Raw genomic sequence first — 26,134 nt, 5'->3', positions numbered from 1 at the left:
AGCCGAGACAGACAGATAAATATGTTTCATATGAAAATGCTCTGTTATCTTTGTTGCTACTTTCCAAAACCACTGCAGCAACTTCAGCAGCTGTAAACTCTCTGCACGCCATTTCACATGAGTCTCCGATGCGGACTGAATGAAGAACGAAGCGTTTCCGGTGTGATGGTCAGGTTGGTCAGTTTCACACCGAATGTAGACGGACACACAAATCCACCAGTTCCACGCGGTGAGAGGCAGACGACATGTATCTCAGCCCCTTTTCAGAGGCTCATAACTCTGAATGAGAGTGAAGTAACGGTCTTGTGATAAGATGGAATGGAAAGGGCGACTCTACAGTTTCAGGAAATGTTTGAACTGTATTTCTGTGCTCTATTATCACAAAAACAGACAGACAGACACAGAAACATCCAATTTGATTTTGAATTAGACCCTATTTTTAATTGAAAATAGTACAAAGACAACACATCAAACGTTGAAGCTGAGAAATGTTACTGTTTTTTGAATTTGATGCCAGCAACACGTTCCAAAAAAGTCGGGATGGGGCACGTTTACCACTGTGCCCATCACCTCTTCCTTTAAACGTAGTTATGTTATAACTGAAGTCTGGGGGGAGGAACAGGCCTGAAACCCCTCCTCCTTCTAATCTAATGCCCTATAAATTCACAGTAGCTACCCAGAAGTTCTCAGAGCTCTCCCCCCTCCCTCAATCAATCTTCCCTCATACTACCACCGCCATGTTGTAAGCGTTTGGGAACTGAGGAGACCAACTGCTGCAGTTCTGGAAGTGAAATGTCTTCCCGTTCTTGCTCGACATATGATTTCAGCTGCTCAACAGTCCTTTGTGGTGTTTTTGTGTTGTGTTCATTTTATAATGTGCCATGTGTTTCGGGTAACAGCTCTGGAGCTGCTAATGCGCATAACTAGTGGGGTAACTGAATGTGTTGAGTGCAACTTGGAACTGTCTCTGAATTGCGTCTGACTGTAAAGAAATGATACTGCAGGCAACTTACAACTAGTTGCATGTGAGTTTCACAGTGTGAAGGCAGCCTTAGAGTGTTTTCACACACAGTTCAGTTCAGTGACTCAGTTCTGTTCAGTGAGTCTGAAAGGGATCCAGTTGCAAATGAACTGTTTATCACAACGTAGAGCGACTTTACAGGGATCAGTTCACCTTCCGCTCCTCTTCAGCACCTGCTGTTCACACCGCAGCTCCTCTACATCTCTGTCTCTCTTCTCTCCATCTCTCTTCTTTTCCTCTCTCGCTCTCTCCTTTTCTCACCTTGTCTCTCTCTTCTCTCCATCTCTCTTCTTTTCCTCTCTCGCTCTCTCCTTTTCTCCCCTTGTCTCTCTCTTCTCTCCATCTCTCTACTTTTCCTCTCTCGCTCTCTCCTTTTCTCCCCTTGTCTCTCTCTTCTCTCCATCTCTCTACTTTTCCTCTCTCGCTCTCTTCTTTTCTCCCCTTGTCTCTCTCTTCTCTCCATGTCTCTACTTTTCCTCTCTCGCTCTCTTCTTTTCTCCCCTTGTCTCTCTCTTCTCTCCATGTCTCTACTTTTCCTCTCTCGCTCTCTCCTTTTCCTTCCTTGTCTCTCTCTTCTCCCCATCTCTCTACTTTTCCTCTCTCGCTCTCTCCTTTTCTCACCCTTTCTCTCTTTTGTCCATCTCTCTTTCCTTTTTTTTACCCGTTCTCTCTTCTTCATCTCTTTTCTCCATCTCTTGCTCTCTCCTTTTTTCACCCTACTCTCTCTTTTCTCCATTTCTCTCACTCTCTTCTTTTCTCACCCTTTATCTCTCTTTTCTCCATTTCTCTCGCTCTCTCCGTCTCACCTTTTCTCTCTTTTCTGCATCTCTCTCGCTCTTTTCTTTTCTCACCCTTCTCTTTTTTCTCCATTTCTCTTGCTCTCTCCTTTTCTCAACCTTCTCTTTTTTCTCCATTTCTCTTGCTCTCTCCTTTTCTCAACCTTCTCTTTTTTCTCCATTTCTCTGCTCTCTCCTTTTCTCAACCTTCTCTTTTTTCTCCATTTCTCTTGCTCTCTCCTTTTCTCAACCTTCTCTTTTTTCTCCATTTCTCTTGCTCTCTCCTTTTCTCAACCTTTTCTCTCTTTTCTCCATCTCTCTGACTCTTTCCTTTTCCTACCAATTCTCTCTCTTCTTTACCTCTCTCTTGTATCTCTCTCTCTGTTCATTTTCTTTGTGATCTGCGTTGTTGACGGTGGGGTCTACACATGTGAGAAGTATCAGTGCTGCAGTCTGACTGGTTTCTTTATTAGAGAAACAGAAACGTGTTTTTGATGAAGTGTATTTGGTGTCAGCTGTTTTTATTTTCGACTCTTTTTATATCTGAAATGGTCAGAACTGGACAGAGAGCAGTTTGGAGTGGAGCTCTGTAAGTGTGTAAGTGTGTTATCATTACCATCACTCACCCAGGAGGACAAAATACCAAAGAAAAATGAAAGGAAACTCAATTAAGAGCATAACTGAACTAGAGACTGATGATGTACAGGCCACACACACACACACACACACACACAGACACACACACACACACACACACACACACACACACAGACACACACACACACACACACACACACACACACACACACACACAGACACACACACACACACACACACAGACACACACAGACACACACACACACACACAGACACACACAGACACACACACACACACACAGACACACACACACACACACACACACACAGACACACACACACAGACACACACACACACACAGACACACAGACACACAGACACACTGCAGGCTGGCATAATCCACCCACACATACACTCCAATCTGGAGCTCAGAACAGCTGGAACCAAACTACAGGGTACTTTCCAAACCGAGAGAGAGAGAGAGAGAGAGAAAGAGAGAGACAGAAAGAGAAAGAGAGAAAGAGACAGAACAGAGACAGACAGAGAATGTTTTCTCTTTCTCCTTTTCAAATCTCTCTGTTACCTGTCTCTCTCCTTTTCTTCTCACAGCTTTTCTTCTCTTTCTCTCTCTTCTTTATCTCTGTTACCTGTCTCTCTCCTTTTCTTCTCACACCTTTTCTTCTTTCTCTCTCTCTTCTTTATCTCTGTTACCTGTCTCTCTCCTTTTCTTCTCACACCTTTTCTTCTCTTTCTGTCTCTCTTCTTTATCTGTTACCTGTCTCTCTCCTTTTCTTCTCTTTCTCTCTCTCTTCTTTATCTCTGTTACCTGTCTCTCTCCTTTTCTTCTCACACCTTTTTTTCTCTTTCTCTCTCTTCTTTATCTCTGTTACCTGTCTCTCTCCTTTTCTTCTCATGCCTTTTCTTCTCTTTCTCTCTCTCTTCTTTATCTGTTACCAGTCTCTCTCCTTTTCTCTCCCCCTCCTCTTTGTCCCTCTTTACCTCTCTACTCTTTCTCTCTCTCCTTTACCTGTCTCTCTCCCTATCTCTTTTCTCTTTCCTCTTTTTCTTCATCTCTTTTTTTCTCTTGCCCCGTCTCTGTCTTCCTTTTCTCTCCTTTCTCCCTTTTTTCTCCTCTCTTTCTCACTCCCCATTTCCCGTCTTCTCGGTATCTCTATTCTTTTCTTACTTTTCATTTTAACCCCTTCTTACTCGTTTCTTTCTCCTCCTTTAACTCTCTCTTTCCTTTATTTCCCTCTCTTCCCTTTTTTCTCTCACTCTTTTTGTCTTGCCTCTCACCTTTTCTTTATTTTTTATCCTCTCTCTCGCTCTCTTCTTTACCATCTGTTTCTCGCTATTCCTCTTGTTCTCTGTTCTTTCCTTCTGTCTCTTTTCTCTCCTTTTTATCTCGCTCTTTCTCTTCTTTATCACTTTCTCTTCTTTTCTCCCTCCCCCCCTCTCTCTCTATACATATATATAGTTTTCCTTATCTTCTCTCTCCTCTCTCTCTCTCCTCCTCTCCTTTCTGGTACATTCTGTCCTTTTTTGTGTGCTGCTGCAGTCCAGCTGGCTAGTGTGAACACAAACACACACACACTCACACACACACACACACACACACACACACGCACACTTCTACAATCATGAACAGACACACACACACACACACACACACACACACGCACACTTCTACAATCATGAACAGACACACACACACACACACACACACACACACACACACACTCATATATGAAAACTTACAGCATACACACACACACACACACACACACACACACACACACACACAATCATATATCAAAACTTACAGCATACACACACACTCACACACACACACACACACACACACAATCATATATGAAAACTTACAGCATACACACACACACACACACACACACACACAATCATATATGAAAACTTACAGCATACACACACACACACACACACACACACACACACACAATCATATATGAAAACTTACAGCATACACACACACACACACACACTTATGTGTGCAGCACATGTAAAGCCCCTCCTGTACAAGTGTAACACTCAGAGCTCACCCTTCATTATTTACCTTATTCATATTTCTGAAGAGATTCGATATGAGAGAATCCACTTACAGAAGGAAGGAGGAAGTCAAAGGAAAACAAAAATACTGGAGTTTCCAAAACTTCATAAAAATGATTAAAAGCTACAGAGAAAATCTGACTCCTATCGACCACCTGGAAGAGCTGGTGGAGAGGAGAATTATACGTATATATATATATATATATATATATATATATAGAGAGAGAGAGAGAGAGAGAGACATAATATCAGAAAAATTAAATATACCCTCATATACTTTTTTACCCATATCATACTGTACTACCCAAGAGTTTAAGGGGGAATTCCACTAAGTTTTCAAAATTTACATCTTTAAGATGTAAAGTCATTCAGAGTGGTTTGATGTAAAATGGTTCACTGTGGAGAAACTTACTGACTCAGATCTCTTTTCAATGGTGCTGATAAGAACCAGGGGTCACAATGGCTACAACACGCATATATCCATTTGATTTACTGTTCAAAACCACCAGTGAACCCACACGAGTCTTCTGAGTGTTTATATGTAATGATAATGATGGTAAAATTGTGGAAAACATTAAAAAAAGTTTTATTTGGGGACTGTTTTGCCTCTGTTTTTGCCTCTATTTAAACTGTTGTCTGGTTCCTATCAGCACCACTGTGAACAAATCTGAGACACTAAGTTTCTCTACAGTGAAGCATTTCACACCAAACCACTCTGAATGACAGCTTAATGACTGAACTATGCAGAACTGTGGAGAAATCAGTGAAATCCCCCTGTAAGCTGTTCATTACTTCAGCAGAGCGGCTGGTGTGATGATCTGAATGAGCTCATCAGAAACCGTCATTATCAGCTTCAGCATTAGGAAAAGCAGTGAGAGCTGTCAGACACACCAACGCCGCCTGTCTCTATCTACAGAGTTTAAAATGAGTTCATTAGTCACAGCCACCACACACTACCTCCACTATCGCTCACACACACTCACACACACACACACACACACACACACACACACACACACACAACGCTCACTCTGATCCCCACAGTCACCCAGTTAATTACAGCGTGACAAATTAAATAATTGCTTTCTCCAGAGCTCTTCTTTACCAGGCTTACTGTAGACAATTACAGACTCACTGAGAGAGAAAGAGACCAGAGAGAGAGAGACCAGATAAATAGAGAGAGAGAGAGACAGATAAAGAGAGACAGAGAGAGAACAGAGAGATACCAGAGAGAGAGAACAGAGAGACACCAGAGAGAAAGAGACAGAGAGAGAGAGACACACACAGAGAGAAAGAGAGAGACCAGAGAGAGACAAAGACACAGAGAGACAGATAGAGAGAGAGAGAGAGAGAGAGAGAGAGAGAGAGAGGGAGAGAGAGAGACACAAAGAGAGAGAGACATAGAGAACAGAGCGAAAAGAGAGATAGAACAGAGGAGAAAAGAGAGAGACCAGAGACATAAATAGAGAGAAAAGAGACAGTGAGGGAGTGACCAGAGAGAGAGACATAGAGAAAGAGAACAGAGAGAAACCAGAGAGAGAACAGAGGAGAAAAGAGAGAGACCAGAGACATAAATAGAGAGAAAGGAGACAGTGAGGGAGTGACCAGAGAGACTAGAGAGATAGAGAGAGAACAGTGAGAAACCAGAGAGAGAGAGAGAGAGAGAGAGAGAGGGGGGCGACACAAAGAGAGAGACCAGAGACATAAACAGAGAGAAAAGAGACAGTGAGAGAGTGACCAGAGAGACTAGAGAGATAGAAAGAGAACAGTGAGAAACCAGAGAGAGACAGAGGGTGTCGAGGGGGTGTTTTGTGAATGTAACACATAAACAGTTATTGTACACAGTGAGGTCAGCAGTGTGTGATTGACCCTCAGACGCCTACAGTCATTATGACTGCTCTGAGACACGCTCAGTGAGCTTTACATATGTGTGTAAATGTTATGACACGGCTATTCTCCACCGGACACCGCAGTGCTGTACAGTACAGTCCGGCTACAAACCCGGCATCACTGACTTTGTCGTCTTTTCCTCCGTGCAGTGAGCCGCACCGTCTCTGAGCCCAATTCAGTTGCACCTCTTGCCGAGGAATCAAGCACGTCAAGCTGACGTGTGGGTGGAGCTAAAAACAGTGCTGACCGTTGACTGATCAAACCCAAACGTCATAGTATCATCACTCGTGTCAGACCGCTGTCATCTCTACACACTCTTTTTTAAAATGTGAAGCTCCCACTGTGTGAGGTAGACAAACACATGAAAGACACCAGCATGCTTCTGTTTCTCTGTATCAGCCAAAGTTACCATATAAACTTTATTTGCACTTTAATAAGCCAAACGTTTCCGTTTGGTTTTGGATTTTTTTCCCCAATTTAGACGTCTCCAGCTCCACCCACTAGTTAGGACTCCCCCAATCACACGATATCACCAGCACTAGGAGGGTGAAAACTACCACAGGCTTCCTCCGAGACCTGTGAAGCGCCACCGCATCTTTTCAAACTGGACAGCTGAGGCAATTTAACCTAGTAACACAGACCTTGTGAACTGCCTGTAATTAAGGTAGACCAACCAGAGGCCAACCAATCCTCCATGTGTTGTGATCACAACCACAGCTACTGGCGGTCTGGCGCACTACATTCAGGGGTCGAGCCTCAAGCCAGAAATGGTCGATATTCTGGTCTTCTTGGCAAAAAAGGCCTGAACCTCAATTTATAGAAGTTCATCGCAATTTAAATCGCATTCGCAATATTACTAAGAAAAATCGCCTACTTTCACGGCTCTGCTGCGTGATGGGAAACGGACACGGGTACTCGACCAGGGCCTGGACAGTTCTGGGTTCAGAGCAGGACCCGTACTGTGCTGTGGAGCTTCACCGTGGTAAACGTTAGCTACGTTCCTTTGATACATTTGATTTACTTTCTGTATCGAAAGGTTCAAGTTTGCACTTTTCATATCTGTTTCGATGCTAAAAAATGTAAAAAAACATGACAAAAACAAACAGGATTTTTTTTGCTTTGAAAACAAGACTGTGCACTCCTCTTCTACTCACAAACAAATGTGGTGCAGATTAAAAGATTAGAATCTGGACTTTCAACACAGTTGCTCAATGAGCTATGAGTAACACTGATACTCACAATGTTGTTTTGTTCTCTCTGGTGATCACTGTGACTCTGAAGGGTTAACTCTGACTCTGTAGTGACTGTACTGAGCACCTATCAAAATACAGCAACACATACACACTGATCTGCACTACAGCGTGATGTAACGGAGCAGCAGCTGCAGACTGACTCACTGAGTCGCTCGCTAATCAACTCACTGGATCACTGTTCACTGAGTCAAACTGACTCAGCACAGAGAAGAGCTGCTCTGGCTGCAAACTCTCTTCTCTTATTGTTCACCAGATGAGATTTCCTCATAAATGGAGACCCAAGATGTGTATATTCACACAGTGACTCCCTGATTCACTGGAGCTGAATGAGCAACTGCAAATACGACTCATAGCCAGCACTGGGTGAAGTCAACCTCAAACCAAAAGTGACCTTTTTTTACACTGTTAATTCATGTTCTCTGGTCATATTAAGCTTGATTTGTCATATCGTACAATTTAAAAGATAATCTTGTTTTTCTGTGATTTTCCATCAAAATATAATGACTTCTGCTCCGCCTCTAAAACATCTCCTGATTTGTGATTACATCACAGTGCACCAGTGGGTGGTGAAACATAACATCAGCCAATAATATCACGTTTCTCCTCTTTCCTCCACCAGCGGCACCAATAATGGAGAGAAAACGCTCAGCTGATACTCTGATTCACTCACTAATACGTCAGAGTACGAAAGGAAAATGCACAACACTTTACCGTTCATGCTGACTTTAAAGGGCTCATATCATGGAAAATGTATTTTTCCTCACTGTGTAGAAACAAAAGAGTTTGATGTGGTTTGTAAACACTGTTAACCATTCAAAACACAGTGTAAACTCCAAAGCCCTTGCATGTGTAAACCTTCGAAGTCACTGTTTTTGTGATGTCATGGAGAACAACCCATTTATGGACCATCCAAACCAGGTTTCAAGCCATTTGTAAACACTTAAATTTTCCATACAGTCCTTATATGTTAAACTAACCTGCTCATTTTGATTAACTGTTTCTGTGATGTCACAAAAACCAACTCATTTACATATATCCACCTATTCGGCCTTCAGCAGTCACACTGAAGTCATTAGTAAAGTCTAAGCTGGGAGTGCAATAGAGGGCAACCAATCAGAACATCTCATTTACATATATCAGTCTTAAAGGCACAGTAACAAAACGGAAAACCTCTCTTTATTCCTGATAATGCTTTTAAGACTAATATATGTAAATTATCTCTATTCTGATTGGCTACCTTGCATTGTGTCTCATTCAAAAAGCATGCAGAGCTGAAACACTCCTTACAACTTCAGCGTGAATGGGCGCGGCTAAAGTGCTGTAGGCTGAATAGACAACACATCACAGAAACGATGGATTTAAACTGGGCTGTTTTTGCAGATTTCCATGTACAGACTCTGTAGTGCCCATGTGTCAACATGACAAGCCAGGCCTGTGACACGGTCCTATTTTTTTATTTTTCTATTCTTATTAGCCCGTTTCACTCTGAGATGCACTACAGTCCCCAGCATGCACTGCAACATAATGGGCGTTCCAACCCCCTCTAACCAACAACAATCGATGAACCTGCGGTTACACAAAAAGAAAAGGTGCCTGGGGTCTAGTTGATTACTGCGCATCAGTAAATGGCTCATAAACTCAAACAGAAAGAATCAGTCTTTAGAAAATGGCTCAATCTAAACAACAACAACTCCTGCAAATAATAGAATGATTCACTGAACCTTCTGCTGACTGATGCACTGAATCGCTGAGTCAGTATCATCCTGGGGCAGCAATGGCTCAGTCTACACAACAACGATTACTGCAAATTACAGAATGATTCACTGAACCTTCTGCTGACTGATGCACTGAATCGCTGAGTCAGAATCACCCTGAGGAAGCAGGCGGTTTGAGTGGTATCTGACTCGCTGAATCAGTGATTCGTATGATTGCATAACTGCACTGCACGTCCAGACCTGATTATTTTAAGGGGTAACGTGGTTTGCAGTTATTATTTGTGATTAATGTTCAATGAAGTTAATAATTATTCGTTATTCCTCCAGCACACGCCAGAGCGCCTGATTCATCGGAACACCAAATGGAGCGCACAGGCCCAGCTTCACTGACTGGTGCTTTCATTTGCTCTGAGAAAAGGAATAATCCGGCCAAACTGAGTAACAGACTGTGTGGTGTAATTTACGTATCACTCATCTCTCACTCACGTGTGACGTAAGCCAGATTAATCAATACAGATTCTCTGATAACTGAATTATAATGAAAGAGAACGGCTCTTATCTTCATCTTATACACACTGACTGGCCACTTCATTAAAACCACCTCCTTGTTTCTACACTCATTGTCCATTTTATCAGCTCCACTTACTATATAGGTGCACTTTGTAGTTCTACAGTTACAGACTGTAGTCCATCTGTTTCTCTGATACTTTGTTAGCCCCCTTTTACCCTGTTCTTCAGTGGTCAGGACCCCCATGGACCCTCACAGAGCAGGTACTATTTGGGTGGCAGATCATTCTCAGCACTGCAGTAACACTGACGTGGTGGTGGTGTGTGGTGGTGTGTTGCGCTGGTCTGAGTGGATCAGACACAGCAGTGCTGCTGGAGTTTTTAAACACCTCAGTGTCACTGCTGGACTGAGAATAGTCCACCAACCAAAAATATCCAGCCAACAGCGTCCTGTGGGCAGCGTCCTGTGACCACTGATGAAGGACTAGAGGATGACCAACACAAACTGTGCAGCAGCAGATGAGCTATCGTCTCTGACTTTACATCTACAAGGTGGACTGACAAGGTAGGAGTGTCTAATAGAGTGGACAGTGAGTGGACACAGCGTTTAAAAACTCCAGCAGCTCTGCAGTGTCTGATCCACTCCTACCAGCACAACACACACTAACACACCACCACCACGTCAGTGTTACTGCTGAGAATGACCCACCACCCAAACAGTACCTGCTCTGAGGTGGTCAGCTTCCTCTGTACCCTCAGAAAGATGAAAACTCACATTCTACTCAAATTAGAGAGGAAACAAACGCTCAGTCTCATACATACACTTACATTTGCAGACACAAACTTTGTGTATGAACCAAAGGCACAACATATAATGTATAATAAATATATGCATTTATACAGACTATTCTACCAACTATTCTACTGCAGTCCTGCAGTAAAAGGATTATTTTTAAGTATTCAGACCTGAGATATTTATGTTTATAACACAATCTATTTAAACCCTAAGCATTAGCTGACACAGCAATAAGCTCAATATATGAAATCATCATTACGAGGGTACGTTCTATTGGGAGGTGTCTGTTCCAAACCTAAATTTACACTTGTGAAAGTAACACTTAGGGTTTTTATTATTATTATTATTTAATTAGTATTTTTTAAGATTTTATTGATTTCTTTAAGAGTTGAAAGATTTACATTAGATTTATCATGAGTACAATTTTTAAACAAAAAAACTTTATTCAAAAAATGCTGTCCTACATTTTCATGTCACTACCGAAACACTAAGTTTTAGCCTATAGGCGGGGTCTCATTTTAGCCACACCCCTGTATTTTAGAGCAGGAAGTGAGACTGCATGCCTGTCCCTCTTGGCCACATGGTGAGCAGTTAGATCCCAATATTTTGAAGTAAATGTGTCCCAAAGTCTGAAAAACAATGTGGAACATTACGAAGTCACTACCGAAACACGTTTTCCACAATTAAGTAAAGTTTTTTAAATTTTAAGAAAAATATTATAATTTTATGCGTGTTCAGTTGTTCAAAGCTGTGTTTGCTAGTCATGTACTTTTTGAGTTCTGCTCAAAATGAGCTAAAATTGTCAGTACTAAAACATTCACTACTGGAACATTTGGCAAAGTTTCAGTCATGTTCTGAATATTTTAATAGAATATTAGATATAATAATAGATAGAAATAGAAATCTACATAATAATAGAAAGTTCAATCATCTGTTTTAATAAAATGAACATTATTATAAATATACGGTCCCTCAAAGCAAAAGGGGTCTGAAGTTCACATCAGTTGAAAGTCTGAAATGTGTTTTGAACTCTGACTTTGAACCAACTGGACAGAATCACACATGCAGTCTAAACTTCTGGAACGTTTATATGAAGAAGGACTTTGAAAGCCGCGTTTAACACTGAACCAAACATATAAAACGTTAAGTATCATATCTACAAGACGAGGTTAGACTGATCTCACCATCATCATGATGTACTGGTCCGCTGGTTGCACTGGGGATAACTGTAACAACACAACAACATGGTACCCCGTGGTCTAATACATGGTATGTGTATTAGTATGGAGGGAGATATCAGACATTTAATTTGCAGAACTCTCACTGAGCCCCAAGCGGCATGAAGGAGTACAGCTTTACTGAGGCTGGTGACGGAGCTCTTCTACAAATGAGAATAAAGCTAAAAATAAACCTACTGTCTGCTGCCAAAATAAGACGCTCGCTCGCTCTGTCTCTCTCGCAGCAGGGAGGCTCACTGTTATCTGCCTGAAACAGCTCTGGAACAACATTCATTTAATGGCAACTAGCAGCAATTAAACTCAGCGGAGGAAACAGCGCATGTGTTTCCCTAAACTCTCTTCCGCAAACTCCTGCCGTTGATGTTCTGGCTCTGTAGCGGAGCGGGGTTAGGAGTGGAGCTGAGCCAGAGCTGAATCCAGAGCAGCGTGCTGGGAGCGGACCCAGTACAGTTACAGGCCCCGTTCCGCACAGACTCGGGAGCGAACCAGAGTCGGAAAACCGCCGGATAAAAGGAGGATGTTTCTGTTGATGTTCGGAAGCGCTGTAGCTTTAGCAGCGCTGTAGCTTTTAGCTTCAAACGGCCTCATTTATCATCCAGCACATTCCTAACGACGCAAACACAGCTGCGAAATAATGAATCACGTAGTCACATAATTACATTCAGAATTTAAATAATTACAGTCGTATGCAAAAGTTTGGGCACCCTGGTCAAACTACATATTTGGCTGATTTGCAGGAGTGAGAATAAGTTAACACACCCTCTACAGCCCGTGTGACAAACACAAGGCCCGTGGGCCACATCAGGCCCATGACACGGTGCTATGATTTTAGTTTTCTATTCTTATTAACCCGTTTCACCCTGAAATACACTACAGTCCCCCACATGCACTGGAACATAGTGTGGGCCACCTGTGGGCCTGCAGTTGCACAAAAAGAAAAGATGCCTGGTGTCTGGTTCAAGCAAATAGGCAGTTTTTAAAAACTACCTAAAACTACTTATTTTTATTTAGAATTATTTTTGAATAGGTATTCAAAGTGTTGCAATTTTGGCATATTTTGAATACACAATGGTTCAGTCATGACCCAATGTTGAGTAAAAATGAAATAAAAACACAGCTGGCCCACAAATTTGCTGAGATTTTTTAATACGGCCCTTGTAGTGGTTGAGTTTGACACTCCTGCTCTGCAGACAACTTGCAAATTTTGGTGCACAATTTCTATTTATTTGTTTAACATATTTGAAAAATTTAAATCACATAAACTGGCATAAATTTCAAAAAGAACAAATTCAATTTGTTATTTTTTCCAAATGTAATTTAATTTAAATTCAGTAAATAAACAGTAGTTGTGCATTAAACTGTGCAGAAGTGTGCTCTCGGTACAGAACGTGTTCACTTGTTTTTTTAGAAAATCAATATATCAACACTGAATTTGACGGAGGCGCCCAAACTTTTGCATACGACTGTATCTCCGGCCGCTCCTCCTAGCCGAATCCCTCTCCTTCTCGTCTTTTTCCCTGCTTCTTTCCTTCTCCCACCGTCTTTTTCTGTATTTATGACTTTCCGGAATGTCAGTGCTTCTGTGTGTAGGTGATGTCATCACGCAAGATCGCCATGGAAACAAAACAAACCTCCCCGCTGCATATGGCCAGCGAATTCGGTCTTAAACAGCTCTCACACACACACACACACACACACACACACACACACACACACACACACACACAGAAAGCTCCTAACTTCCAGAAGCATCTGAAAAAGAGGAGCTGAGGATTCACAGAAGCGCTCATATTTCTCTCTCTCTCTCGCTTCCTCGCTCGCTCCTAACTAGTATAAACATCGTTCTCAGGGCCTGGTGTGGCCAGGACCCCGAGGAGGATTGTGGGTAAGAGACAGTCCCCGGTGGATTCTGGGAGACTGGAGTAGGAGGCTGTGAGGCCCGCGACGGGAAAACCAATCAGAGCAGCGCAGTCCAGCAGCAACTGGATCCAACCAGAACTGCTGCTGAAGACCAGCACCACTGCTAAACACCACCACTGATCAGAGAGAGACAGAGAGAGCGAGAGAGTGAGAGAGAGAGAGCGAGAGCGAGAGAGAGATTTTTAACACAGATTTTTATTCTATTACCATAACTTAACTTAAACAATAAAAAAAAACTTAACTTAAACAATAAAAATATAATTAATTCAATCCGATATTTTCAGTGAACTGGCAGTGATGACTTGTCAGGGTGTAACAACCAAACTCTAATTAAATCTTGGCCTCCAAAGCAAAAACTGTCTCAATCATCAACATTCATATTGTTACACACAGTTAGTTTATAATACGCATGGTAACAACGCACTGAGTGCTTTAATAACAACAATGTTTAAAAAAGAGCCGCAGCACGAAGTTTGAGTTTTACAGTATGTTTGCGTTGCGTCTTCTTCTGTGAGTCTATTGGCTGGTTACAAAGCAGAAATCTGATTACTGTCTGACTCATGTAGACCTGGAGTTTTCCCCATTATCTGATTACTCAAGTGCATGTAAATGTGTTGATTGGAATACTGACAAAATCAGATTTTCTGCAGTTATCAGATTATTGAGTGCATGTAAACGCACTCAATGTGACCAGGCGGAGAGGTTATAAAGAGGAAACTGGTCACTGGTCAGAAAATGAATGGAACAGCTGGTAACGCACAGCATGGCTTCTCTTTCCCGTCCTTCAATATAAAGCGCAAATCGGCTTGCAAGCAGGAAAAGCTCCCTCTCGTCGTGGAGATACAGAAGCCAAAACAAAACAACCCGAAAAAAAAAGTTTTTTGAGCCAAACACTACAAACTACTAACATCATAGCACAGCTACAGCTCAGACCCGTATCAATGAGTGCGTTTACATGCACTTAATAATCGATAACTGCAGAAAATCTGATTTTGTTAGTAATCTGATCAACATGTTTACATGCACTTGGATAATCAGATAATGGGAAAACTCTGGGTCTACATGAGTCAGACAGTAATCAGATTTCTGCTTTGCAACCAGCCAACAAACTCACAGAAGACACAACGTAAACATAATGTAAAACTCAATCTTCATACTGAGGCTGTTATTTAAAACATCGCACCACTTTACCTGAAAGTATACATCATAATAACACACATCAAGAAAACTTAAACCCTTCATTTCATCAAGCATGTATTTGCTTTCTGTCACTCCAAAAGCGTTTCGCTGCGTCTCACGGCGTCTGCTCGCTTATTTCCGGTCCTGCCGTCTGTTTTCGCACATGTGCAGACTGAGAAACTCGAAAGAAATCAGAGTAAGAGTTCACATTCACTGAGAAATCAGATTACTGGGCTGATTGCTAGACTTTACTCCAGTCAAAGAAATCAGAGTGTGCTGTTTACATGACCATTTGAATAATCAGATAACTGCAGACATCGGATTATGATCAGATTATTGAGGCCATGTAAACATCCTGGGCTGGACTGCCAGAAAGTATCTTTGCACAAAAATGATTCTTAAACGATAGAGCGACAATAACACTGAACACTCTCTCTACCAGTTAAGACGAGCTTAACACTCAGACGCTTTTTGGAAACTGGGCCTTTATCAAAGAGAGAGAGAGAGAGAGAGAGGGAGAGGGAGAGAGATATTCCCTCCTCCTGGATATGTGGAAGTGGTAGAGGAAACTGAGGGGGAAAGAGATCCACTGCAGTACAGCTGTAAGCTTACAGAAACACAGTGTGCTGCCAAATAATGCTCCTGGAAAAGATAAGGCCTTCTTTAGAAGTGACCACACTGAAAACAGAGCTGCACTCAGTTGACCTGATTCAAACGTGCATCATTTCCACATAAATAAAACACACGTCAACACAGTCAGTACCAAAATTAACGACGCTGGAGGACAGAACTGTGTTGATATTCAGTGCCAGGCAAAATTCAGAGACCACTCCTTGTTTATATGCTTTCCAGTCCAAACGTCCTTTAAGCACATGTTATCCATTTTTAGCATCAGTGAAAAAGGCAGAAAACATTTAAGGGAAATTCTACAGAACAAAACTGATATAATATTAAATTGTTCAGTGTTTATTGTGTCTTTACCTTTTTACCTTTATTACAGCTTCTATTCGCTTTCAGTTTCTCAGAGACACCTGCAGCGATGTTTTTCACACCTCCAAAGTTCAGTCTTAGAAGTTGGTTGGTGATGTTGAGGTCTGGACTCTGGGGTGGTCAGTCCATTGTTCTGAGAAACACCAGCAGCTTCTTTGTTTGATGTGTCTCCTTTTCTCAGTAAGAGCTTCTTAACAGCTACTCATCCTTTCAGACTCATAGTGCTGAGTGTCTCACAGTGGAAGGATGGACAGAAACTCCTGTGGATGTTTTCAGATCTGAATCCAGAGTGGAGCTTGATTTTCTCCTCTCTCTCAAGCTTTGAGTGCAGTTTTGGTGTCTACCAGGTCTTCCAGGTGGTTGTTAGGAGCCCCTAACAGTCCCTAATCAGTCTTATACGTGATTTGAATTTGATGCAAAATGACTTTAAATGAAACGACCGACTTCTAAGACGGATCTTCAGAGGTGTGGAAAATTTCTCTGCAGATTTCTTGGGGAAACTGAAAGCGAGTCTCCTCAGAAAAATGAGCTGTAATACAGGCAAACAGAATTCATACTGAATCTTGATCAATCAGACTCAAACTTGTTGATAAGTGGTTTTGATTTACAGAAAAATCAAACCAATTAATTACGTAACCATGGAGATTATGTCATTTATAATAGTCAAGTAAAACAATAACAATAACTCTGGACTTTTGATACAGTATGATTGGAGTCACTGTAAGACTCTGTAGTCTGTGAGTTGCAGTGATTTAATACTGAACTACTCGACTCCAATCACAGCACTAATAAACACTGTGTGGTCGCTGCAGTGCAGTGAGCACAGTAGGCCTAAAGTCTCCTACAGTCAACAAACCAAGCCGTGTGTGTGTCTGTAGGTCTCTTCGGTCTTAGTAAAACCACAGAAACCGTCCCTACGGACCTTCATCTGTTCAGCCATTCAATCGCACCTCCGAAGCTCTGAGTTCTCTAAGCAAACAGTAACGGCTCATTTTCTTCAGCGAAGCCGTAGTGGCCTTGGACTTCTTACGAGTCGCAATTACAAAATGTCACTTCACAGAATTGCTTTTATTCCCATCTCTCAGGTTAAACAGATCTTTTGAGCTGTTTTCCAGGGACGGACGATATGACAACATGATGTTGTTATTAGTGTTGAGCGGTATAACAGTACGAACGTCGTTAAAAATGATGAGACATTTGAAAATGATGGCGAATTTCTGTTCCATGTCTATCTAGAATAGCTAAATAAACAAGTTCCACCCACTGACATTTCGGGGGCAGGGGGGCTGAACCAGTCTGCAAGTTTTCTAGAGATGGACACATCCAAAAAATCAGCACCCCCAACTCCCATGTGTCAAACACAAGCCCTGCAAAAATATTTTTGTATTAATATTAGCCCGTTCGACAACACACTGGACTACAGTCCCCAGCATGCACTGCAACACACCTGCGCTCTGACTCTCCTACCCCAACAACAATCTATGGGACAGTGGTTACACCTCAATTCTACACAGTTCCCCACCAGTCATTTCACCGAACACACTAACTGCAGTTCAGCTGCAGTTCAACCAACATAAACACTTAACGTCAGCTCAGCAGCTCAGAAACTGAGCCCAAGAATTCAAGACGTTGTAGCAAAGAAAAGATGCCAGTTGTCTAGTTCAAGCAAACTGAAAGCCAAAGCCAAATGGTGCTGGTTATGGTATCTTTTCTCATCTGATGTGCTGCTAAATCAGGTTTAGGAAATACCTGAGATAAACTATGCAGGACAGTGACTCGGCGACGGCTAACAAACGGCTACAAACACCACAGAACACGATCGATTCAGACTCCCACTCCAACATCACTCGCTTAACTTGCTCTCTCAGATAGGAGTCTTCCTTTTCTAAACGTGTCTGAATTGAACACTGGTTAGCTGGAAGCGAGCCCGCCACTGGTGCCATTTTTGGCCGGCTAACTGCTAACAGGTATAATTTTGGCTTATTATTTGGAGACCAAATATTTATTTTTTTTTATTTTACTCCACTAAAGCGTCACTGCTTACAGTGCTTTTAGGCGTTTTACAGATTTTCTCTCTGTACTGGTTTTACTGGACACCAGGAAACTATTTGAAGACAGTCTGAAATTATGAAAAAAGTGGATAAGGCCCAAATCCTAACTGTTATCATAACAAAATGCATCATAATACACTTTTCTGACATCATGGGTATCATTTGCACTTCTAGAACACAATTCTAGAACATGGCTTTATTCTACAGCACTGTTTCATTCTAGAATACATATTCTAGAACACTGTTTCCTCCTAGAACACTGCTATACAGCACTGCTCTATTCTAGAACACTTATAATCTACATGGCTTTTTCTACAGCACTGTTACGTTCTAGAACAGTTATAATCTACAGCACTGTCTTATTCTAGAACACTGTTATAATCTACATGGCTTTTTCTACAGCACTGTTTCATTCTAGAACACATATTCTAGAACACTGTATCCTTCTAGAACACTGCTGCAATTTACAGCATTGTTTTATTCTAGAACAGTTATTACAGCACTGTTTTATTCCAGAACACTGTTATTATCTACATGGCTTTATTCAATGTTTCATTTTAGAACACTTATATTTAAAAACACTGTTTCTTTCCAGAACACTGCTATTATCTGCAGTACTGCTTTATTCTAGAACACTATTATAATCTACAACAGTTTCATTCTAAAACACTGTTATAATCTACAACACTGTTTCATTCTAGAAGTCATAATCTATAACACTGTTTCAATCTAGAACACTGTTACACTCTACAACAGTTTCATTCTAGAATACTGCTATAGTCTACAGATCTGTCTTATTTTACAACACTGTTATCATCTACAGCACAGCTCCATTCTAGAACACTGCCATAATATACAGCACTGTTTCATTACGTGAGATATATTCTAGAACAGTTTCCTTCTAGAACACTGCTATAATCTACATCACTGCTTCATCCGGTAACACTGTTATATTATAGAACACTGCTTTATTCTAGGACACTGCTATGATCTACAGGATTGTTTCATTCTATAACACTGTCATGCTCTAGAACACTGTTTCATTCTAGAACACTACTTTATTCTATAACAATGTTCTATTCTAGAACACTGTTTCCTTCTAGAACACTGCTATAATCTACATCACTGCTTCATCCGGTAACATTGTTATATTATAGGACACTGCTTTATTCTATAACAATGTTCTATTCTAGAACACTGTTTCATTCTAGAACGCTGATTTCTTCTAGAACACAATGTGACTACATTTTTCCTAAAGACAAATTCAAACCAATTACAGAGTTTAGGGATATAACGATACACTCAGCCCGTGACTGGATTCGATTTTTCATACTGAGTTCACGAGTCGATATTCTCACAATATTTGGAATTAAATTCTAATGAAGATGAATGATTAACCGTGTTGCTGCACAGCTCACTAACAACACTAGAGCAGGGAGGCAGGACGAGTGCTGGAGGGAGATGATGACGAAGATCGTTTGCAGTCTTTGGTTTAACATTAAGTGTCCTAATCAACAGAACGTCCGTCCTCCACAACACACTGGGTGTGTCTCAAAACCTAGTGAGCTCTACATAGACAGTATTTTGCGCGCTCCCAACAAGAAGGCCGTCCCAATTATGATATCTCAAACATGCTGCCTACTGAGGTCTCTCATTTTGGCCCAATATCGAGAGAGCATCGGGTGTTTCCTCAGCCGCTGAGGCAATCCCACGATGCAGCGCGGCGCGATTTTGGTTTGAAGATGGAGGGCAGAAGCGCTTCACCGAGCAGCGACGTCATCTTCAAATGTAAGTTATTCCGATTTTCTGGATTATTTATCTGTTATAAGTCTGTCATAAAGGTGCACAAATAGCCTATACTGTCCGCGTTTGACCACAACTATGGTCTATTTTGCTGTTTCATTCAGAGCAAATACAGTTAAAATCTCTATATAAACCGCCAGAGCAGATCCATGTTGGCTAATTGTGATTCTGACGGCTGAGGTCAGTAACCGCCGGTCTCGTGCAGTGGGCGGGAACAAGCGGCGACGTCACTGCTGTCTAACTAGAGCGTCTCATTTATCTGTCTTATAAGGACAGATGACGGTTGGAACGCTGCCTACTTAGACAGCTGCCTATGTAGACAGTGGCCACTTAGAGAGCTCACTAGGTTTTGAGACACACCCACTGTCATGGTTTTGCACTGTGACATCACCAAGTCAACAGACAGACATAATCGAGAGCCTGTAAACAACAACTAGCGCGCAGCAACTGATGACGATGTCGGCACATTATGACAACATCTTATTTTATTAATTCGCTTACTTGAAAACTTCACTGTACTCATAGTTTTTCAGTCTTTTCTCCTGTTTACATAGTACAGCTTTGACTTTAGACTTTTCATGAGAAACGTCTTGTTCAAATATCGTGCAAACAAATCATAAAAACATTTATGCTTTGATACACTTACAATATAAAGAAGTTTTCATATTAAAGCAGAGATGCTGCTAAGGACAAAAGAACATTAGCATGGCTAAAAAACAGCAGCAGCAGCCATCGATCTCTACCTGGAGCTCGTTGTCATGCTATGCAATTCCAGATTTACGAGTACACATCAGGTAAAAGTGGCCCAAATCCGATCTTTTTCTTCACGTGACACAGATGTGTGTCTGTGTGGCAGCATGAACAGCAAAAAACTCACTGAATCAGACATTTTCAATTCCGATTTGAGACGCTTTCATATGTGGTACTGAAATCCGATCCGTATCTTATCTGCGGCAATGCAACTCATTTTGAACAGCCAGATCGGAATTCACACGGCTTTTACGTCAATCCAACTCGACATTCGTCATGATTTCGCACTGCTGAGACTCATAAACATCTGGGCTGATGTTTCTGTAGAGACTCATCCAAAACCCTCCACATTTGAAGAGATTTTGAAAGATGTCTGAACGCGGCCGCAGGAGAACGAGGCTGCGGCGTCAAAAAACAGTTAAAACTCTGAAAGCAAAGTTTAAAGAACCCGAAGATGTGAACCAAAGAAGTGACCGTGGCCGAATGCACTTCTGATGGCGAACTCGAACACACTCTGGGTGATGAGCCCAGCTGTCAGTCAGTGAAGCTTCATGATGGCTCCTGTGCTGCTGGCGAAGATGAAGCTGAACCCTCCAGGAGTGACTGGCGTTTGTTGGAAGTCATGACTGTTTACCTCTGGATGGGCCACGTGAAGCAGCGTGAGCTGATCTGTTCAGGCTGATGTTGCATACAGATCACATTTAAAAGATAATGAAACAGCCAAACAGAAAAATCAGATTTGGGCCACTTTTACCTGCTGTGTGAACAAAGCCTTAGACTCACATTGGTTTTCTGCACAGGTCTGGACGTCACTTAACCCTGCTGACCCCAGTTAGATATAAACGGATGAGGACTGAAACAGACCAATGGAACGGAGACAAACTTCCCCGGTTTATTCTCACCGACCCCTGTGTTTCTCCTCGCTTTAATTCATCACTTTATTCCATTACACTGAGTTCTGCCACTGACTCGCAAACATGAGAAACAAACGGGCTGCGGAGGCATCGAAATGGGAGAATATTGATTATTACAGCAAGAATGGTTTTATGGTCTAATGAAGCCTCGCGCTGCTGGAAAATCACTTCAGAAAATGGCCTTCGGCGCACAACAGCGTTGGTTTTTCTCTGGCGGAACGAGGCGGTGTGAAAAACTGCAGTTCATCTAAGGAGAGGGACAAACGACAACTACTGCTGGAGAACGTGATACAGTTTAGCACAGCCAGAGACTCTGATTAACCACTCACATCCACCAGCTAGATTCAGTATGATGAGGGAAAATGTCACAAAACTTTGTCTAATCTCAGACCGAAATCTGATTTATGGGTGTACATGAATAATATATGGACCATACATATACATACATGTCAGATACAAGGCTGAATACAACCTAGTACTGTTATAACTGTATAATGTAATCAAAATAAAATATTCTAGCAGCACATACATTCAATAAAAACAGTATATAACATATATATTTATATATATATCGCTGTTGTCAGAAAAAAATCTCATATCTCCAAAATGATAACTTTACAGGAGAAGGAAAAAAAATACTTTACTTTTAATGTAAGTCAATGGAACCAGACTTTTTTCAAAGTCATTTTGGGTCGTTTCTTTTAGTCCATTCACCATGAAATTTACACACCATGTAAAGGACAACAGGTATATTCAAATTATGTCAAAAACTGAAAAACAAAAAAAATGGTGATATGAGGTTTTGTTCTGACAATATATACACCCTTTACACTGTGTGTACATTTCATGATGAATGGATGAAAAGAAATGGCCCAATGTGTATGCATATATATATATATATATATATATATATATATATATATATATATAGAGAGAGAGAGAGAGAGAGAGATGTTTGTCATATATTATTAAATATGTTGGGTTTTTGTTTATTTACTTCTCTGCTGTTTATTTTTGTTGCACATTTGTATATATGTGTACATATACATGTATCTATCTATCTATCTATCTATATATATAGATATATATATATCATATAATGTATATATATATATATATATATATATATATATATATATATATATATAGATAGATAAAATACTATATACATAAGGCTATATATAATAAGCTGCCAAATGCGTGTGTCCATTTGTTATATCCATATATTATATCGGATTTCCGTTTGGGACTGGTGTATAGTTTAGTATAGTTATACACTGCACGTACATTCAACACAGCTTATTCAAACTGTTTCAATTACACGTCATTTTCATACTGTAACTCAAATCTGGGTTTTCTGTTGTTTTGTTTTTAATCAGTAGCCCTAAGTGACCAAAAGGCAGAATTTAACATGATAAAACTGATAAATACTCAAATTAACATATTTAAATGTCTGATAAGGACAGGATCGGGTTAACCAGCTAACCAGCAGGGCTGTCTAAGGTTGTTTGTATATTTGTTTACTTCTCTGCTGTTTGTTTTGGTTGCCCACTTTTTTATGTACTGAAACTTATGTGAACACACAGATGCTCCTACTGGACTGTCCTCAATTTGGGCTCAAGTTGTCCAGCTTAACTGAGACATCCTGCTTTGTGAAACACCTTCCTGTATTTATGTTTATGTTACTTTGCATTGTATTTTGTTTTTGCTTCAAATTATTAGTAGTATATATTTTTTAAGATAAAAAGAATGTTATTCACTTTTCCCACCATGTTCAGGCCACTTTCAGCTACTTTCAGTTTGGGTTTTAGACCCAAAGCACACATTTGTTTACATGTTTGTTTACTGTTTGTATTTTCAGGCTCTATTTATAGGCTAATCACGTCTCCAAATTAATTTGATTCCACATTAAATTTGGATTTATTTCCAAATTTGCTGCTGTTACTGCAGCAGATGATTCACTTAAGAACAAACCAGGTTAAGATGACTGGAAATGCATTTACTTTAATGCACCGATCACAGAAACTGGAAGTAATCAGATTTATTAGTAGCCAAACTGATATGAGAGAGAGAGAGAGAGAGAGAGAGAGAGAGAAACAGGGAGAAGAGAGTGGAGAGAGATGGAGACAACAAAGTGAAAGAAAAACAGAAGAGAAAGAGCGTGTGAGAAAGAGAGGAAAATGAGAAAAGAGAGAGAAAGAGCAGAAAGTGTGGGGGGGGGAGAGAGAGAGAGAGAGAGAGAGAGAGAGAGAGAGAGAGAGAGAGAGAGAGAGAGAGAGAGAGGAAAGAAGTTACTGAAAGAGGAAAACACGAGAAAAGAAAGAGAAAGGACAGAGATGGAGGGAAGAGAAGAAAGAAAGGGGGAGGAAAATACATGGCAGCCAAATCCCTACATCACAAATCGTCACAGCAACACAAAAACAACTTAACATCCGAGCACGACAGAAAGAAGCGAGAGAGAGAAAAAAGAAAGTGTTGAGAGAGAGAAAGAGAGAGAGAGAGAGAGAGAGAGAATAAAAAAGGAGAGAGGAGAGATAGAGACAAGAAAGTGAAAGAAAAAGAGAAAAGAAATAAAGTGTGAGAGAAGAAAGAGAAAAGAAATGGGAAAAGAAAGAAAGAAAATGAGAAGAAAGTGAGAGAAAAAGATAAAAGAGTGAGAGAAAGAGAGAAGAAAGTGGGAGAAAGAAGGAGAGATACAGACCGAACAATGAAGCAATAGAGAGAGAGAGAGAGAGAGACAGAGAGAGAGAGAGAGAGTCACCCATCAGCCCGTTCAGTTCTCCAGCTCCTACTACACGTCAACAAAAAGAACGCGCGAGCGCGCGCAACCACCACTCACTAGCATCTCGTGCGTTTTTAAACACCCCCCCCCCTTCAGAATTCTGCTGCTTGTTTAAAAGAAAATACCGCTCGTTTGAACAGTAACGGCCGTAACGGTCGCACTCACAGCGTGCTGGTGTCGCTGGGCAGGTCGGCGGCCGTCGGGGCCCATTCCAGCCCGCGGCTGGAGCAGTTGACCACGCAGGAGTTCTGGGGTCCGGCCACGGCGCAGCTGCAGTTCCCGGGACAGGGGCTGCAGGCCCGGCCGTCTGCCCCCGATCCCCAAGCCGAGGCCCGCGACGACGCCTCCAGGCAGCCGAGCGCGAAGAGCAGAGTGGGGAGCAGCCCGAGCCTGGGGCAGCGGACCCCGCCGCCGCCATGTTTCCGCTTCGGCACAGTGTGTCCATTGCTCCACGGCATAGCTCAGTCACATCGCATCGCTCCCGCTCTCGCTGGTGGAAGGAGTCTTCCTCCGGGGCTCGGGCGAGGAAAGTTCAGCCCTTTTCGAGGCTTTCATAAGAGAAAAGAAACGATTTAACTCGGTTTCGTGTGTGTGTGCAGTGTTTCTCTCCCCGACTCCCCCCAAGCTCTGCTCGGCCGTTAACGGAAAACTCGTCTCGATGGAGCGGAAAAAAAAAAAACTTCCAAACTCCACACAAACTTCCACACCGAAGTTGTTATTTTTCCCACCCATATTGCGGCAAGCCCCGCCTCCCTCGCGCCTCCACACGATAGCTCTGTTATTTTCCACCCGTATTGCGACAGGCCCCGCCTCGCGCGCGCGAAAGTTCTATTTTCCCACCCTTTTTGCGACAAGCCCCGCCTCCCGCGCTCGTCCACACGAACGTTCTGTTGTTTTTCCACCCGTATTCCAACAAGCCCCGCCTCCCACGCGATTGCAAAGGAGTTTGGCAATTTTTTCCCACCTGTATTCCGACAAGTCCCGCCTCCCGGGCTCCGATAGGACCTGGTTGCCTATGAGGTTAAAACCCTAGTCTGTCCCGGCGCAAGAGGCGCGATGCCACTATCCAATCACAGCGCGGCGGGCGGGGCTTGTCTGAATGCGGGTGGGGGAAAAATACAACAAGTCGAACGTCACCACTGAAAACTCTGAGCAGCGAGTTTTCTGAAACGCAGTGTTTGTTTTTAAGGCTTCATTTGGGCTGCGGAGTATTTTTAATGGCACGGTTTGATCTGTTTGACGTATTAAAGCGTACAAAAACACGTAAAACAGCCTTTCTGTCGACTTTAATATGATGTGTAGAACTTATTAAGTGCAGTTTACTGAAGGGGAAGCACGTTTGTGCCCGTATGCCAACGTCTAAAGAAATAGCTCATAAAGTTTGCCCACAGGCAATGGGTTAAAACTACTGATGCAACAGCTTCCAGCATTTGTACTTGAGTGCGACTGAGGTCTGGAGGCAGAGGGGGCAGTACAGTCATTAGTGTGTATTTGTCGTGGTGAACACAAGGGGGAGCCCTATTTCTGTCACTCCATTCAATTACACTCGGTGCAGTTTTGTTTATATGGCACTTTCTACAACAGGTTTTGTCCCAAATCAGCTCTCCAGAAATATGGGCCAGACCCCCCCTAATGTCGCCAATGGAAACAAGGACAGCAAAAAACTCCCTAAAAGAAGGAAGACGAAACACTGAAAGGAACCACAACTCAAAAGGAGTAACTCCATAAGAACTAAGAGAGGAACCAAGACTCAAAAGGATAAAATCCCTAAAAGCATGAGGAAGAACCACTGAGAGGAACCAAGACTCAAAAGGATAAAATCCCTAAAAGCATGAGGAAGAACCACTGAGAGGAACCAAGATTCAA

General features: G+C 41.9%; 1 protein-coding gene across 1 annotated transcript in view; it reads right to left on the bottom strand.

The window, feature by feature from the left end:
- pkd1a (polycystic kidney disease 1a) overlaps positions 1 to 24,964 on the bottom strand; it is a 182,441-nt gene extending 157,477 nt beyond the window's left edge. The window contains 1 exon segment of the mRNA XM_036557614.1: positions 24,434 to 24,964. Within this exon segment, the coding sequence (XP_036413507.1) occupies positions 24,434 to 24,726 (293 nt within the window). The 5' untranslated portion in view covers positions 24,727 to 24,964.
- Between the last annotated feature and the right edge of the window lie 1,170 nt (positions 24,965 to 26,134).

Source organism: Colossoma macropomum, unplaced genomic scaffold (assembly GCF_904425465.1).
Source record: "Colossoma macropomum unplaced genomic scaffold, Colossoma_macropomum, whole genome shotgun sequence".
Taxonomy (NCBI): Eukaryota; Metazoa; Chordata; class Actinopteri; order Characiformes; family Serrasalmidae; genus Colossoma; species Colossoma macropomum.
This window is presented reverse-complemented; position numbering and strand designations above follow the sequence as displayed.